The sequence below is a fragment of the Oncorhynchus clarkii genome, chromosome 16 (genome assembly GCF_045791955.1).
Source record: "Oncorhynchus clarkii lewisi isolate Uvic-CL-2024 chromosome 16, UVic_Ocla_1.0, whole genome shotgun sequence".
Classification (NCBI taxonomy): domain Eukaryota; kingdom Metazoa; phylum Chordata; class Actinopteri; order Salmoniformes; family Salmonidae; genus Oncorhynchus; species Oncorhynchus clarkii.
In genome coordinates, this window is record NC_092162.1 from 59,237,540 (window position 1) to 59,254,388 (window position 16,849).

Here is a 16,849-nt window from a genome sequence, read left to right on the forward strand (position 1 = left end):
TTCACTCATCTTTCCAAATAAGGTTTGTTTTTGGAAGTTGAGTTTGTTTATAGTCAGCTGTAGGCAGTTCCAGTATTTGCATAAAATACTAATTGAACCCTGGGTTTTAAACAAGGCATAAACCATTGGGTGTAATCAGTGTTCCGGATACAGTAAATGGAGCTGACAAGATTAAAATGTTTCCCTGTTGTTATTGCCCTGTTGCACAACATTAATGATGCATTCATAACATCTCGTAAATTCGAAAATATCAGCATATGACTGGGAAAAATCCACTTGAATGCCCCTCAAACTGGTAATTACTAGTGGGAAACTTGTCTATCATCTCTGAGCTCGGAATTCTCCCACATGTGGGGTGGCAGGTAGCCTAGTGGTTAGAGTGTTGGACTAGTAACCGGTTGCAAGATCGAATCCCAGAGCTGACAATGTAAAAATCTGCTGTTCTGCCCCTAAATAAGGCAGTTAACTGTTCCTAGGCCGTCATTGAAAATAAGAATTTGTTCTTAACTGACTTGCCTAGTTAAATAAAGGGGAAAACAACAATAATTTGTTTGCAAGTGTAACTGGTGTAAAATGGCTAGTTAGTTAGTGGTGCGCACTAGTAGTGTTTCAATTGGGCAGCTTTTGTGCAGCGATACAGTAGGTAAATGTTTGTGGGATGCAGTTGTTCAGAGGGCCCCTGGTTCGAGCCCAGGTTGGGGAAAGAAGAGGGAAGGAAGCAATACTGTTACATTGTGGTAAAAAAAAAAAGTTAAACTCTGATCGCCATTCGTGGTGAATAAAGTAACACTACCTAATACTTCAATGCATTTTTCCACAAAAGGTGGGTAAACCCTTGTGCAAAATAAAAATATATTATGTAAATGGTGTTTATTTGCATTTACCCTCCACTACACTGTTTGTGAGCATGATAGCTGTACTTTTAGGTTATGGTTGACGCAGCTTGTTTGCCATTAGCCAATTGGTGTTCTCAACAAGTTCAAAACGAGTTCAAAGTATCTCTCCTTCCAGAGAGACATCAGGGACCGAATCATGGCTCTCTCGGGATATACTGTCCCAGTCCATACAGCCAGCTGGGTTCTCAGTACAGTGCACAGGCAGGAATAAAGAACTCTCTGGGAAGAAAGGCAGAAATGTAATTATTAACTACTCATAGTCTGACCAATAATAATAGATGGCTGCATTCACACAAAGCTGAAAGCGTGAACCAGCGCACTTAACCGTGTCAAGATGACTGGGAATATGGTCAAATACAGTGTAGTTACTCCCTCCGTAAGGCAATCAAACAGCGAAAACGTCAGTACAGACAAGATTTACGTGGCAAGGTTTACAGACAATCACTGATTACAAAAGGAAAACCAACCAGGACACCAACGTCTTGCTCCCGGACAAGCTAAACACCTTAAACAATTTGAAGGCTATGCTACCAAATACTAATTGAGTGTATGTAAACTTCTGACCCACTGGGAATGTGATGAAAGAAATAAAAGTTGAAATAAATTATTCTCTCTACTATTATTCTGACATTTCACATTCTTAACATAAAGTGGTGATCCTAACTGACCTAAGACAGGGAATTTTTTACAAGGATTAAATGTCAGGAATTGTGAAAAACTGAGTATAAATGTACTTGGCTAAGGTGTATGTAAACTTCCAACTTCAACTGTATTCAATCTCTCCCTATCCCAGTCTGCTGTCCGCCATTGTTCCTGTACCCAAGAAAGCAAAGGTAACTGAACTAAATGACTCTGCAACTGGGTCCTGGACTTCCTGACGGGCCGCTCCCAGGTGGTGAAGGTAGGAAACAACACCTCCACTTTGCTGATCCTCAACACAGGGGACCCACAAGGGTGCGTGCTCAGCCCCCCCCCCCGTACTCTCTGTTCACTCATGACTGTGTGGCCACACACACCTCCAACTCAATCACCAAGTTTGCAGACGACACAACAGTAGTAGACCCGATTACCAACAATGACGAGACAGCCTACAGGGAAGAGGTGAGGGCCCTGGCAGAGGGGTGCCAGGACAATAACCTCTCCCTCAACAAAACGAAGGAGCTGATCGTGGACTTCAGGAAACAGCAGAGGGAGCATGTATCTATCCACATTAACGGGACCGCAGTGGAGAAGGTGGAAAGCTTCAAGTTCCTTGGCATACACATCATTGACAATCTGAAATGGTCCACCCACACAGACTGTGGTGAAGAAGGCACAACAACGCCTCTTCAACCACAGGAGGCTGAAGAAATTTGCCTTGGCTCCTAAGACCCTCACAAACTTTTATGGATGTACAATTGAGAGCATCCTGTCGGGCTGTATCAACGCCTGGTACGGGAACTGCACCGCCCGCAACCACAGGGCTCTCTAGAGGGTGGTGCGGTCTGCCCAACGCATTACCGGGGGTACACTGCCTGCCCTCCAAGGCACCTACAGTACCCGATGTCACAGGAAGGCCAAAAAGATCATCAAGGACATCAACCACCCAAGCCACGGCCTGTTCCCCCCGCTATCATCCAGAAGGCGAGGTCAGTACCCACCCATTTTCACCTACCTCATCCCCATACTGTTTTTATTTATTTATTTTTCTGCTCTTTTGCACACCAATATCTCTACCTTTACATCTGCATAATTGTAATTATTTGCCTACCTTCTCATGCCTTTTGCACACAATGTATATATAGACTCCCCTTTTTTCTACTGTGTTATTGACTTGTTAATTGTTTACTCCATGTGTAACTCTGTGTTGTCTGTTCACACTGCTATGCCTTATCTTGGCCAGGTCGCAGTTGCAAATGAGAACTTGTTCTCAACTAGCCTACCTGGTTAAATAAAGGTGAAATAAAAAAAATAAAAAAAAGTACAGGTGCATCAAACCTGGGACCGAAAAACAGCTTCTATCTCAAGGCCATCAAACTGTTAAATCGCATTCACTAGCCAGCTACCACCCAGTTACTCAACCTTGCACCTTAGAGGCTGCTGCCCTATATCCATAGACATGGATTACTGAATTACTAGCCATTTTAATAATGGAACACTCGTCACTTGAATTATGTTTACATACTGATTTACTCATCTCATATGTATATACTGTATTCTATTCTACTGTATTTTAGTCAATGCCACCACGGCATTGCTCGTCCTAATATTTATATATTTCTTAATTCCATTATTTTACTTTTGGATTTGTGTATTGTTGTAAATTATTAGATACTACTGCACTGTTGGAGCTAGGAACATAAGCATTTCGCTTCACCCGCAAAACATCTGCTGCTAAATGTGTATGTGACCAATAAAATGTGATTTGGTGTGAACGCACACAACTCATTGCTCCCAGTTTAAGTTCCCCACCTGTTATGAACACAGCATTACCTATCTGATTCAACTCACCAACTAATCACCAAGCCATTGATTAATTGAATCAGGTGTTTCTGACTTGATAAAAATAAATTGCTTACCCTAGATACTATTGAAGGTAGGCTAAACCAAGAATATTCCCATCTATGAAACAGATTATGACAAATGGATTTATTTGTCGGATAGACCAACCAGAGCTGGGACGATAAACCGAAAATGATCGACACCGACCACTTATCGCAAGCATTTTACTGATATCGTTCATTACAAGAAATCAAATGTGATCAAATAAGTGGCCTATACTAGAGAAATGTGACGATTGAAATGAAATAAGTTTGCTAATATGGGTGATTGTTAATGGGACAATTGATGGTTCAACCATTAAACTAGTAGTAGTAGTAGTTTAAAGGATATATTTTTAAATGGTGGTGCACATGGTTATAAACTTATCTTGCTATTTATCATTATTGCATCAATTCAGGCAATTTATTGTGATGTGTTTTTTTGTCCATATCCCCCAGCTCTAAGACCAACTACATCACTGATGACATGAGCTCTAGAATGTTGAAATATAATACTTCATATTGAACATGCAATAATGCCTGGATTCTCAATTGCACCATGCAGATATCATAACCATATGCAATTTATGCCTAAACAGACAACAATGTTAACATTCAGATAAGACAGATGTATCCATATATTTACAGAAGAACTGTTGATTATTATGCATCATTTTATTTTCATGATCAAAGTGTGTTTATAGTATTAGGGCATAAATCTATCACTTTTTATTTGCACCTTCTCTCTTCCATTGTGAAGGACGAACCTATTATAGGATATTGTCTTATACACAGTGATTTCGTATCATCATGGCAATGAAATCTCATTACAAGCAGACCAACCAACTTTTCTTTTTTTCTTTCAACAATACCATAATAATGTCAATATGTTGCCAATATGTTTGAGAGCGACGATGATGAAAACTGTATGGAAGTGACTCCATAGACTACAGCTGTGGCACAGTCAGTCTTCTACTTTGCGAGCCGGTCTGCAGAATGTCCAGTGGTGCTCCACTGTATTCTCATTGGCTCGCTCGCTCATGTGATGCACTCGAGTGTTCCGGATGGTGAAGCCCTGCTTCATGATGTAGTCCATTAGGTGAACCCTGAGGGTCACTTCCTGGTGGTAGTCACACGGTCCAAAAGTGAAGGACACCTGAAAGTCTCTTGTGTCCATCATGTGTTTGTTCCACTTGGTGAAATTTTTGCAGATGCCCTCCAGCAGGGCTTGCACCTTGGTTGTTATGGTGAGCTGTGTGATAATGACAGCCACTGGGTTTGAATACTTGGATAGTTTCCGTGTGCTGGACAGCTCCACCACCTGCTCAAAGATGTCCAGAGGGTAGAGCGGCTTGGGTTCATTGAGGCAATGGATCAACGGTTCGATCAAGTAGAAATCCGCCTCCTTCCTCAGGAGGTCAGTTTCAGTGAAGTCCACAGGGAGTGTGAGCTCGGACGTACGTAGGAAGTTCAGCACGTACCGGAAGAGCGTCCCATCGCGGTCGATGAAGTAGTTTCCCTGGGCGTCCCGCGTTGTGGGAAAATCCCCACGGAACATGGCGCCCAGCATGGAGTCTGGGTACCGCTGCAGGGTTGATAGGGAGGTGGTGTACAGGTGGCCCCCCACATTCAAGGTCACTGGGTTAGCCATCTATAGAGTGAGAAATTGACAAATAATACATTAGCATTGTGGAATTAGACAAGAACATGAATATAGCTATATGAATAAATCAAGAAACAACAACAGCAAGATATGATGAACAAAAACATCTGGCAATGCATCAAACATATTTCATTCTAACCACTGTGGTACTGGTCAACATACTCATCTCAGTAGCCACCAACATTACTCTTAATCTGCACTGCATTTTAAGGTAGCCTTGACTTCAGGTTGTCCTGTGTTACATACCCTATGGCCCCAGTCTCCATTCTCCATTTGTAAACAGAAAAGCCCACTTCAAGATCAAACCCAGAAATGCTGCTGATATGATCAGAAACTTAGTGCAGTATGTCTGGTCTTCAATATCACCTGGGAAAACAAGATAGAAATGTAATCATATTGACACGGGTGTGTTCAGCAAAGTCAGGTGAGTTGGATTGGTCAAAGACTGCAAAACAAGCTCCGAACTGCACCTGTCAATTCACAAATTGCTTAAGAATAAACATCTGTGACGAGTTTATTCATAGAATCAACGATCATGATTCACTCAACAAGAGAATCGACTTACATATTGATCAGCTTGAGGTGGGACAAATCCTGAGCAGAGTTATTGTTAGATACCCATCACAGATGCCTTTGAACCTTCGAATTAGCAGGGAATTTATAATGTTGTGATTTTCAGGCATTTCAATGTGTGGACAGACTGAGGCCAATTTAGTGATATCCCAAATTGAAGCTAAGAATGACAGACTTTGAGAATGAAAATATGTTTTGCAAAGCTAAATAACTACCTACAGTACTGTTGATGTGACCTGTTAGTACAGAGAGAAATGAGAACACAGTAATATACAATGCACCATTAACACACGTACTACAGTGTGACGCCATTGATGCAGAAAAACACGTCCAGCGCGAGCACGGGTGCAGATGCGCATCCCCACTTCATCAACTGGCTAGCTGCTAGTAGGCAGCGTAATTGGCAACGTAGACATCAAGAGCAACGATTTGGAGAGTTAGCTAACGATCTATGGCATTGTATTAAACACACTGTATTAAACACTCGTTTGAAATTGCATAGCAAAGGCTTATTTTGACATGCTCGTCTATTGTATTTTGAGACAACCAACGTGCCATTAGCTACTGTTAGCTAGCTAGTTAGCACAAATTACAGCTGTTATATTTAGCTATCTAAAGTGGTCGATAACATAAAAAAAAACATACCTGTATGTGAAAGGTTACCTTTATTATTTCATCGATTCTACATGTTCGTTTAAAAGCTATCTAGACGTATATTTTTGCTCTCATCAATGTTGGCTGCAAGGTGATGAATGGTGTCCGAACACTGTTCCCGATGCCCAGGCTACAGGGTCGTCATTAGTTACCACAGCCACAAAATCATAAACCCCGCCTATCCCTACAATTTATATTCTTAAAATCTGATTTAAAACCTAACTCTTATCGTAACCCTGATCTTAACCACACTGCTAACCTTATGCCTAACCCTGACCTTAAATTAACACCAAAAAGCACATTCTGGTTTATGATTTTTTTTTCGACATAGCCACTTTGTGGCTTTGGTAAATAGTAAAAAACAGGCTGCAGCAAAACTAGCCAGCTGAACAAATGGACAACCAAATTCTTATGCGGGGTTGACGCTAATTCACGAAAATTAAAGAGCTCTCACTTTTTTAAACATGAATGTGTACGTTTGATCAAATAAACATCAAACACACACACAAATACATCTACGGTGACTATATTAAAACAAATTTTGATTTGGTCAAATTAACAACAAACACATACATAAATACATCTAGAGTGACTAGATTAAAACACATATTTTGAGTGATGATAGAAAAGAGATAAAAGTATTCTTTATTTTATGCACATAGGCCAGCTACAAACATTCCATCAGCATAGTTTGATGAAAATCAATTCAATTAGACACAGGCAGGGTTTAATAATTTAGTCAAATGTGATCAAACATTGCAGGAAGAGGAAAACAACATATTTGACCAAGATATTACATGGGTGAAAAAAATACCTGAATCTGAAAAATTAAGAGTTTACAGTAAATAGTTGATCGTTAAACCATTTTTTTTTTTTTTACATTTCAAAAGAAAATACTTGACTAAATAATAAAACTTCCATATAGAATGTATTTCTCAGGAGCGCTTCTTAATGCTGGTGGTACCCAGGGAGATAATAAACTCCATGATGAGTTTGGCTGTCCGGCGAGGCCTCTCCATCACCACAGAGTGGCCACAGTTCTCTAACAGGTCCACCCTGCAACCGGGCAAGGCATCCGCCACTACCACAGCTCCAGAGACATCCACCACCTGGAGAAGAGAGCAGCTATAAGGTTACTCTTATTTATAGCATCCTTTCTTTTTGATACTATTATGAAAACATGGAGGGTCATATGATAATATATGCTATTTAGCAGATGCTTTTATCCAATTTTGACATATGGGTGGTCCTGGAAATTGAACCCACTATCCTGACAATGCAAGAGCCATGCTCTTCCAACTGAGCTACAGAGGATCATGGGAAGGCAGGTAACTGTCAACATCATAGATGCAAAACCCCTCTCCTAATATTGTTTAATTTGGATGCATAAGCCTTCTGGCTTTTGGTGTATTTACCTGGTCCTGTTTGCCCCAAATGACTTGCAAAGGGGCAGTAATCAGCTGCAAATTTTCCTGTAGGGCGTATCTGGAGTTCTCACCCAATATCTCCATGAAAACTGTGGAGAGATTCTAGATTTAGCAAACCTTGTCAAAATGAGCAACCCAACATCTGCGATTATGACCTATGACCTGCGACTATCTTATAATATTTAATGCATTCTTTGTCATAGATATGACAAATATTCATACAGAGAAAAATACCTCAAAACATTTGGCTATGCGACAAAGGAATAGAACAGAGACAGACCTTCTTGATAAAAATCATTGTGTGGAAGCCGAACATCCACCAGTCCTTGAAGAATCTAACATATGAAAGCAAAAAATAACAACAGTCTGATATCATTTTTCTATTTGTAGGCATATGAAAGAGGAACATTAGGTAGGCCTTAATGCTTAACGATTAATGTTTTTTGAGTTCTGTTCGGTTTTGGTTCAATTCTTTTTATTTATGATTTCAGAGCTTTTAATGCAAATTCTAAAGCCCAAAATAGTGAACATTCAATTGCCAAAACATTGAAAATATTCCATTGTCTCTGTCAGCTCCACATTGGGTAAATATCAATAGAAAATTACTATAAAATAATTAAATATTTTGGTTGTGTATATTACGTAGTTTTTATTTGATGACTTTATTATTTTTCATTCCTTAAAGTCATAATTTCATCTCTTCTCAGGCAGTAGCAGCCAGCCAGACAGATAATCTAACGTCATCTCTGTGCTCCCCATTCTATACTGTCTTTTGTCATCCTATTTAGCTAGGCTAGCCTGCCTAAGTATGCTGCAAAGCTGTCTGACAAAATAATTTGACTAGTTCTTCAAGTAGATAAGGCATACTTTCTCTATCCTTCTCCTCTTTGTGTTATGTACATTCCTCTCTGTAGTCTGTGTGTATCTAATGAAGCAGGCGTAAAAGTGTATCCGTCTGTCTGAGCCGGATAGAACAGGTGCAATGGATTATGGTCATTGTAGTTAATTAACATGTTTCTGCGCTAAACTAGGTTGAACATTTGCTTAATGAAAACTACAACTCCCTTCAGCCCAGCGTCCCACATAGTTTTTGACTTGATTCTGCTCTCGAATTAATTGATTTCTCTCCAGAGAAACAGCGTGTTGGTATCACCAAAAAACAAACTCAATTAAATTAAAATACTTGAACCGAAATCTGTCAATTAGTTGTTTAATAATCAAAAAATAATAATTACGAAATGTCAGTTAATCGCTCAGCACTAGAAGGCCTAGTTTATAGCCTTTGCATTTTTTTCTGACTGTTTTCCATTTTATTTGGTTAGTTCTCTTAAAAAGCACCCTCATAGATATGCAATAGACCTATAGCGCTTTGAAAGTGTGAGTGAAGGGTGGCAGTATTGAATTATGTTATCATAGGACTGCCCATAATTCCCTCTGGCCTACACCAATTGGTGGCCGAGGGTTTGCCTTAGGACGCAAAGGTGCGTCATGAGTCAAGGAGATGGTCTGATGTTTTTATTGACAACAGACCAAGCTAGATATGGGGGGAGGTTGTAGTGGGTGGAATATTAGGACAATTGGAGGTTTACACAGTTGCAGCAACAGTATGCTTAACAGTTCAAGTATTATGGTAAGCTATATGGACACTTAATAATCATGGTGCTTTTTAATGCTAAATTTACAAACATTGGTTGTGGTAAGTATAATTGAAACTTACTCATTATGGTAAGTGGGGAAATAAGTACGCTACTGGTCAAAAGTTTTAGAACACTTACTCATTCAAGGATTTCTATTTATTTTTACTATTTTTTACATTCTAGAATAATAGCAAAGACATCAAAACTATGAAATAACACATATGGAATCATGTAGTAACCAAAAAAGTGTTAAACAAATAAAAAATATATTTCAGATTTGAGATTCTTCAAATAGCCACCCTTTTCCTTGATGACAGCTTTGCACACTCTTGGCATTCTCTCAACCAGCTTCATATCAAATCAAATCAAATTGTATTACAAATGATTAGCAGATGTTAATGCGAGTGTAGCAAAATGCTTGTGCTTCTAGTTCCGACCATGCAGTAATATCTAACAAGTAATCTAACAATTTCACAACAACTACTTTACACACAAGTGCAAAGGAATGAATAAGAATATGTACATATAAATATATGGATGAGCGATGGCCGAACGGCATAGGCAGGATACAGTAGATGGTATAGAGTACAGTATATACATATGAGATGAGTAGGGTATGTGAACATTATATAAAGTGGCATTGTTTAAAGTGACTAGTGATACATTTATTACAACCAATTTTTTATTATTAAAGTGTCTAGAGATTTGAGTCAGTATGTTGGCAGCAGCCACTCAATGTTAGTGATGGCTGTTTAACAGTCTGATTGACTGACCAACATGTCTTAAAGTAATGATTTACTGTCGTTTCTCTTTGCTTATTTGAGCTGTTGCCGCCATAATATGGACTTGGTCTTTTACCAAATATGGCCATCTTCTGTATACCACCCCTACCTTGTCACAACACAACTGATTGGCTCAAACACATTAAGAAGGAAAGAAATTCCACAAATTAACTTTTAACAAGGTACACCTGTTAATTAAAATGCATTCCAGGTGACTACCTCATGAAACTGGTTGAGATAAATAAGTACAAATTTACCTTTATTTGACTAGGCAAGTCAGTTAAGAAAAAATGCTTATTTTACAATGACAGTCTTCCCCTACCCCCCCTTAGACTGCTGCGCCACTCGGGAATGCCAAGAGTGCACAACACTGTCATCAAGGAAAATGGTGGGGGAGGGGTAAAAAAAAAAATATATATATATTTTTTTTTAAATAAAGTAGGCCTAGACCTATGGATCAGTCTGATTACTCCACCTGTTGAGGGATCTTAAAGCGGACATGGGAGCAAAGCCTGAGCATATCCTCCATCTCCTCTGGTGTGGACGGAATCAGTGGGATGCTCAGAGTGTAATGGCTGTGCTCAAGGTCCTGCAGATGATTGTCAAATTTTGTCTCACAGGGGTATCGTATACCTAGGGGGTGAAGACATATTGATACTTTTTTTCTGATCAGAGACAGATTTTTTTCCCTGAATCTCTCTCTCACTCACACACACACACACACACACACACACACACACACACACACACACACACACACAGTGATATCGCAATATTGTGATAATGTGTGACTGACCTGCTGGACAGATAAGGGTGATGCTACAGATTTCGGAGGGGAAGCTGGCTGCGTACACTCCTGCCACATTGCCCCCCATGGAGGTCCCGACCAGATGGAAGGGCTTCCTGTTCAGTCGAACGTTCTCCACAAACTGCATAAGGAGTACAACATAGAAACTCTGATGCTACGACACGTGGTTACTTATTGTGACATAACTTAAGACAACTCTTCTTGTCCCCATTCGTGGTCACCAATGCATCTTTGATGATCTTTCATGCTGTGTATTGGGTGAGCATATGTTGTTCCGATGTGGTGACAGGACCAAGACCCACCTGATGAATCCTCTTGACCTGGCCCTGGATGGAGTAGTCCTCTGAGTTGGTACGAGTGGTTCCCTCATGGCCAGGCATATCCACGCACAGTATGTGCAGGTGTTTGGGTAGATACTGCATGCCATAGATACATGTCACAAAACTTGATATTTACCCTTTATGGGAATCAACTATACACGCTAATACTTACTATTACAGTAGTAAAGATAAACCTACATTTGTCCACAACTACTTTACCAGCCCACATCATACTAGGTGATTTATGGATTATGTTACCTTGACCATAGTGAGCCATGTGTCTTTGTGAGCAGAGAAACCATGTAGCATGAGGATGGATGGTCTGAACCCCGGCTTCCCTCTGTAAGAGTAACAGAAGCGGTATCTCCCACAGTCTGCATAGCGCACCTGTAGACCCAGGGTCCTCCTCCAGTACCTATTGAGGAATTGATAAATACTGTTTCTCTTTCTGAGTCTCTCTCTGCAACATGTAGAGAGAGATGAGTGTTCTGCTCTTTTACTGTTTCTATTTTGGATTTCCCTTTTAGCAAGAGCAAGAATGTCTTTAGAGTGTTGTTATGGCTCATGCTGCATGTTGCACCTGAGCAGGAAAAAGAGACGTGAATCTGACTGTGGTGTAGCACAGGATGTGGTTATAGGGGGACTGAAGGCTAGAATCAAGCTTTTCTACTATTATAGTGCAGTTTATTCAGTGGTGGGTGGGATCTCTTTTATGCAGATGTCTAAAGGAGGTGAAAAGGGTACAAAAAACAATCTCTCCCTTTAGCAACCTTCCTTTCTAATCCATAAAACTGTCTATAAGAATTCGACACCACACAAGAGTGAAATACGGCACTATACCTTACCAGTAATATATTTTGATGAGGGCTGAGGGCCAGAGGAGAAAAGAGGCCACAAAAGACAGAATAGGAATGGCCAACGTTGCACCAGCAAGGACCAACAAGTTCACCATATCTAAATCCGCGGCCATGGCTCCCCTGTTCGAAATCAACACACACGCTGTTATACACATTATGCCTACTGTATAAGTATGGGTTAGTACAAGTAGTTCTGATTTGACCTTCCCCGGGGGGGGGGGGGGGGGGGGGGGGGATATGTAGTATACCTAATCAATTTAATCCTAATAAAATGTCAGGGGAGGGACATGGGACAATATGTAGTAGGCCTAATCAATTTAATCCTAATAAAATGGCTATACATTGTGTAATAAATGAAGAAAGAAACTTACTTGATATGGTGATGTGTTTTTTATTCTCTTTGAATAACTGTCATGGGTCGGTTTAGTATGAGAATCTACCAGAAGAGCTGAATCAGCTTTGTTGATCTGTCTGTCTAACGACCAAGTTGACCCAGATGTGAGATGCGTGGAAATTATTTGCCTGGTTATCTTCTCTTGAATGTTGATACGTTTAACTGGAATTGAGTACGTTAACGGCAGACAGTCCTACTAGTCACTGGTTTATAGAGAACTCCTATTGATCTGTCTCTAAATAATTGTGTCAATTTTTTAAAGGGGACGTACACGTTTCCCTCTGTGATGTATTACAGTTCAAAGATGCCATGTTCATGACCTTTATTCCTTCACATTAGGGAAATAATTTGTTTTGTTGTAGTTGCATGTTTCACTTAATTTTTTACAATATGACTATATGTTTCTGTTCGCAAATAAATTCACATTATTCCAAATTACACATAATTCATTGACTGATTCTATCTTTATCCCTTTAACCCTATTCTTAACGGGCTGGTAGAGTATGTTGTCAGTGGACACAAATCTTAATTTGAACTTGATTGGTTAACTCCCCCAGCCCTCCTGCACCAATTTCCATAATTTGTATCCTTATGGGTTGCTGCAGTTCAGTGTTTGCAAATTGCCATTCTAATGTGGTATTTCTAATCCCCATCTTTTGACTTCTCAACCACCTGGTAGAGCTGAATGTTTTTCCAGAAGAGACAGTGTAAAGGAGAAACTGGGAGTCAAGAAGCAGGAGGTGAGTTTAATAATAAAAGATACAGAACGATACAAAACAGAAGTTGCGCCTGGACATGAAACACAACCAATACTGCCTGGGGAATAGAGCCAAGGGAGTGACAGATATAGGGGAGGTAATCAGTGTAGTGAGTCCAGGTGTGCCTTATAATGAGGCGCAGGTGCGCGTAATGATGATGCCAGGCATGTGTAATGGTGATTGCCAGGACCAGTGGTTAGTAAACCGCCCACGTCGAGAGCTGGAGAGGGGGAGTAGACGTGACAGACATTTAAAGGGTTAAACATTCAGTTAAATGTGTCTATAGTCTGAGTGATGTAATTTATGCAATATAAAGCAAACTAAGTCCATTCAAAGTGTTGAAATAAAATATTTAATGTAAATAAACAAGTGTTTATAGTTTACAGTATAAAAACATCTATTGACTAAGAACTCTAGTTGCCCAAATATAACAGAAGAGTGCAATGATTGCTTTACATCCAATAATCAGATTCAGAAGGATATGCACCATTTTCTCTCCATGATAAGTATTATAATTAATTGCTGTAAAAGAAGTGCTTTCATGCACTCCATTTCCCAAACTCCTCCACTCTCCTTATAATCTTTTGGCCCTGGGATTTGTGTTGTCTAGCCACAGAATGAGGCACCTTTATGAGGTGTCAGGAGTTCACCTAGGGGTCATGATAGGGGCTGTACCAAATGTTTGATGTATTATAATAATTGATTATGCTTATGTTGTATTAATAGAAGGGGAGGGGTTATAAGACCCTGCCCTCCTTACATTTATAGAGTCCTAGACTACAGATTAACTATAAATAAATAAATATATATATACACACACACACACACACACATTAATTATAGGAGGTTTAGTATTGTTCCACAGTTGTTTTCTGGTCTCTCTGCCTCTTATAAAAAGAGACCCCTCTGAGAAATGTGTGACAGACAGAACTCTGCAGGGGAGTGTAGGAGATGTCATGACTGAACTGACCAGGTCAGGTTACAGGAGACCACAACCCTACAGATTCTCTCTCAACCCCAACAGAGGAGGAGAGATCTAGGGGTCTGAAGATGTGGGGGGTTTTATGACCCCTCACGCCCCTGGTAAATCTCAGGCCACAGACAAATTCCTTTGTCCTGTCACTATGGAGAACCAGCCTCAGAACATTAAACATTAAATAAAGGGACTTCGGAAAAATGGTTTCAGTCAGCCACAATGGTGGTCATGACAATAGATGGAATATGAAAATGTCATTTTTGTTTTGTTGTTAAAAGGTTAATAGATGACATTATTACGAAAACATTGTAATGTGAAGAGTTTTCCTAGTATATGTTTGACGTTTATACATTGTACGGAAAATATACAAATCAAAGAGAATGTTTTGGGGAAGATGAAATGCTAAGTTAGTTGTGTAAAATTGGATTTGAATAAAATCTAGACCTTACCTCATTAAACTTGGTACGCCCAGAGAACTGTCCTAAAGGCGGTTACGCCCACTTCTGACCCAAGGGTATGAAACCTGTGAGTATAGAATTTACATGAACACTACGTGACCCAAGCTGCAGCAAGGTCTAAAAAGGTCAACGAACCCAGAACGCAACGCAAGGTTGAGGACAAAAAAATAATTTTCTACCCAAGCTACGGATGAGTAGCTGTGTCTAAGCGGGTGAATTCAAGTTGAATCACCTAGCCTCCATCTCCATCTATGCTGTGAGCTCTGAGCTACAGAGCCGTCTGTCCTCAGAAGACCCCTTCCAGAGCAAAGGATGAGGGAACAGACTCCTAAGCCAAAAGGACACTGACATCGGGAGGACGACCAGAGAGGTGCGCCGGAGTAGTGCGTCATCGAGCCGCCTGGACGGCCCACGCAGAGAATCCTCGGTGATCATCCCCACGTAATTACACCATTATATGCTCTAATAATAAAAACATATACATTAATACAATATGAAAAGCAAAGCATATAAAAAAAAGTCAAAGAAAAACAAAGACCGGGTATGGTAACTAAGTTATTAATGAATGACATTAGGTAAAGTCTTCGTACGAGAATTCAAAAGAACCTACTTTCAAATACAGAATGCATTGATGTGTACCGAACCTGTCAGCCGTAGTAAAGTGTAGTGCGTTTAGATAAAAGGTATCATTTTGTAAATGCATCAAACACTTGTGGCTTTCATGTGCAAGCTTCAAATAAACAACCTGTCAATCATTTATTTCACAAGGCAAGTCAGTTAAGAACAAATTCTTATTTACAATGACGGCCTAGGAACAGTGGGTTAACTGTCTTGTTCAGGGTCAAAACGACAGATTTACCTTGTCAGTTCGGGATTCAATCTAGCAACCTTCTGGTTACTGGCCCAATGCTCTAACCACTTGGCTACTGGAGAGGTTGGTTTAATTATTTACTGTACTGTCTACTTAATTATTTTGACCTTACATTCATGTGAAGTAATCGGACTTGGTTTAGTCAATTAAAAGCCTGGTTAAGTTTTTGGGCCAATTACGTGAACTCTAGGTTTGCTGTTGCAAGGAACTTTTTGGGGCTCTGGGACTCCTGCCTCTGCTCAAGCTGTGAGGAGAAGATAATAGTGTTGAGCTTAAACTTTTACATAAAGATTTTGAATTGCATTTAGCAAAAAAACTGTTTCTTAGTCTTAGATTTTTATTTCCTTATATTGTGATTGATTGTGTGACTCATAATTTAGATTTACTAGTATCCAAGTCAGATTGTATTCCGTGTGTGGTTGTATTTTCCTTGAGTCACTTTCGTATTGCATGGGAGAACTTTCTGGAAACTGTAATCTATGATATATATATATATATATATATATATATTAGTAATATAACTAGTGTCTTCTTTTTCCCCCTAACGACTACATTTTGTTAATTTACTTATGTTATTCCCATGCTGATTCATCCGAGCCTGTGGTGAGAGGGTAACACTTGCATGATCAAGGAAGTCAAAAACTGAGAGCTACAGTAGTCTGTAAAAGGAGATATTTGATCTCCATCCCCATCTTTAGCTCCATGTAGGCTCACCAGCTTTACTGCAGTCCACATTGAAGATATTTATCCTTCCCATACAGGCTTCACTCAGACCTGGCCCGCTACTGACAACCTTACAGGTATCAGACTGGAAGGAGGACCATAGAGAGGACGCAAAACAGCCATTGATTACTCTTCCTCATCAGATGACCTGTGATGGGTGATCAAATGTTAGGATATGATCCGTATGTAGTTTGTGCGCCTAATTTCCCCCTATAAATGAGATATGGAAAGACAGTAAACCTCCATAAAATAATAGAACTGATTGATACCTTTGGTCTGTCCCGACCCTGATGCATCATCTCCAGCAGAGCCATACACTGGCACCAGGTGAGCACTCTGAATGTGTCAAATGTCAGTCTTTAGTCATTGTTTCAGGCTTGTTTTCTGAAAAATGAAGAAGAATGAGACCATTCTTTCACTTTCAGTGGACTGTAGAAAGAAGCAGAGCTGGTTTGAGCGTGTGACCGATTGCGCGCCCTTCGTTATTTTTCCTTTCAATTGAAAACGCTATTGTCCGCTTGAAATATTATCGA

General features: G+C 39.9%; 2 protein-coding genes across 2 annotated transcripts; both read right to left on the reverse strand.

Moving 5' to 3' along the window:
• Nucleotides 1-3,509: 3,509 nt before the first annotated feature.
• On the reverse strand, nucleotides 3,510-6,451 carry LOC139368840 (potassium channel tetramerization domain containing 6b). The gene is made up of 3 exons (XM_071108246.1): nucleotides 6,297-6,451; nucleotides 5,325-5,444; nucleotides 3,510-5,066 (listed from the first exon to the last, which is right to left on the reverse strand). The coding sequence occupies exons 2-3, from the start codon at nucleotides 5,349-5,351 to the stop codon at nucleotides 4,380-4,382; spliced, it is 714 nt and encodes a 237-aa protein (XP_070964347.1). The 5' UTR covers nucleotides 5,352-5,444; nucleotides 6,297-6,451; the 3' UTR covers nucleotides 3,510-4,379.
• Nucleotides 6,452-7,240: 789 nt separating this feature from the next.
• On the reverse strand, nucleotides 7,241-12,593 carry LOC139367731 (abhydrolase domain containing 6, acylglycerol lipase b). Its single transcript, XM_071106042.1, has 9 exons — nucleotides 12,508-12,593; nucleotides 12,125-12,256; nucleotides 11,538-11,694; nucleotides 11,262-11,375; nucleotides 10,948-11,080; nucleotides 10,627-10,784; nucleotides 8,013-8,067; nucleotides 7,721-7,821; nucleotides 7,241-7,414 (listed from the first exon to the last, which is right to left on the reverse strand). Exons 2-9 carry the CDS (start codon nucleotides 12,247-12,249, stop codon nucleotides 7,241-7,243), a joined length of 1,017 nt encoding a protein of 338 aa, XP_070962143.1. The 5' UTR covers nucleotides 12,250-12,256; nucleotides 12,508-12,593.
• Nucleotides 12,594-16,849: the final 4,256 nt, after the last annotated feature.

Bases quoted from the DNA above. Each gene is read 5' to 3' on its own strand.
- LOC139367731 (XM_071106042.1), bottom strand. From the start codon at position 12,249: ATGGCCGCGGATTTAGATATGGTGAACTTGTTGGTCCTTGCTGGTGCA. The intron at 8,068-10,626 runs GTGGAGTAATCA...TTCATATGTTAG, and splicing joins GCTTTAAGATCCCTCAACAG to ATTCTTCAAGGACTGGTGGA. The intron at 7,822-8,012 runs GTCTGTCTCTGT...ATCTCTCCACAG, and splicing joins CAATGATTTTTATCAAGAAG to TTTTCATGGAGATATTGGGT.
- LOC139368840 (XM_071108246.1), bottom strand. From the start codon at position 5,351: ATGGAGAATGGAGACTGGGGCCATAGG. The intron at 5,067-5,324 runs GTATGTAACACA...CTCACTCTATAG, and splicing joins ATGGAGACTGGGGCCATAGG to ATGGCTAACCCAGTGACCTT.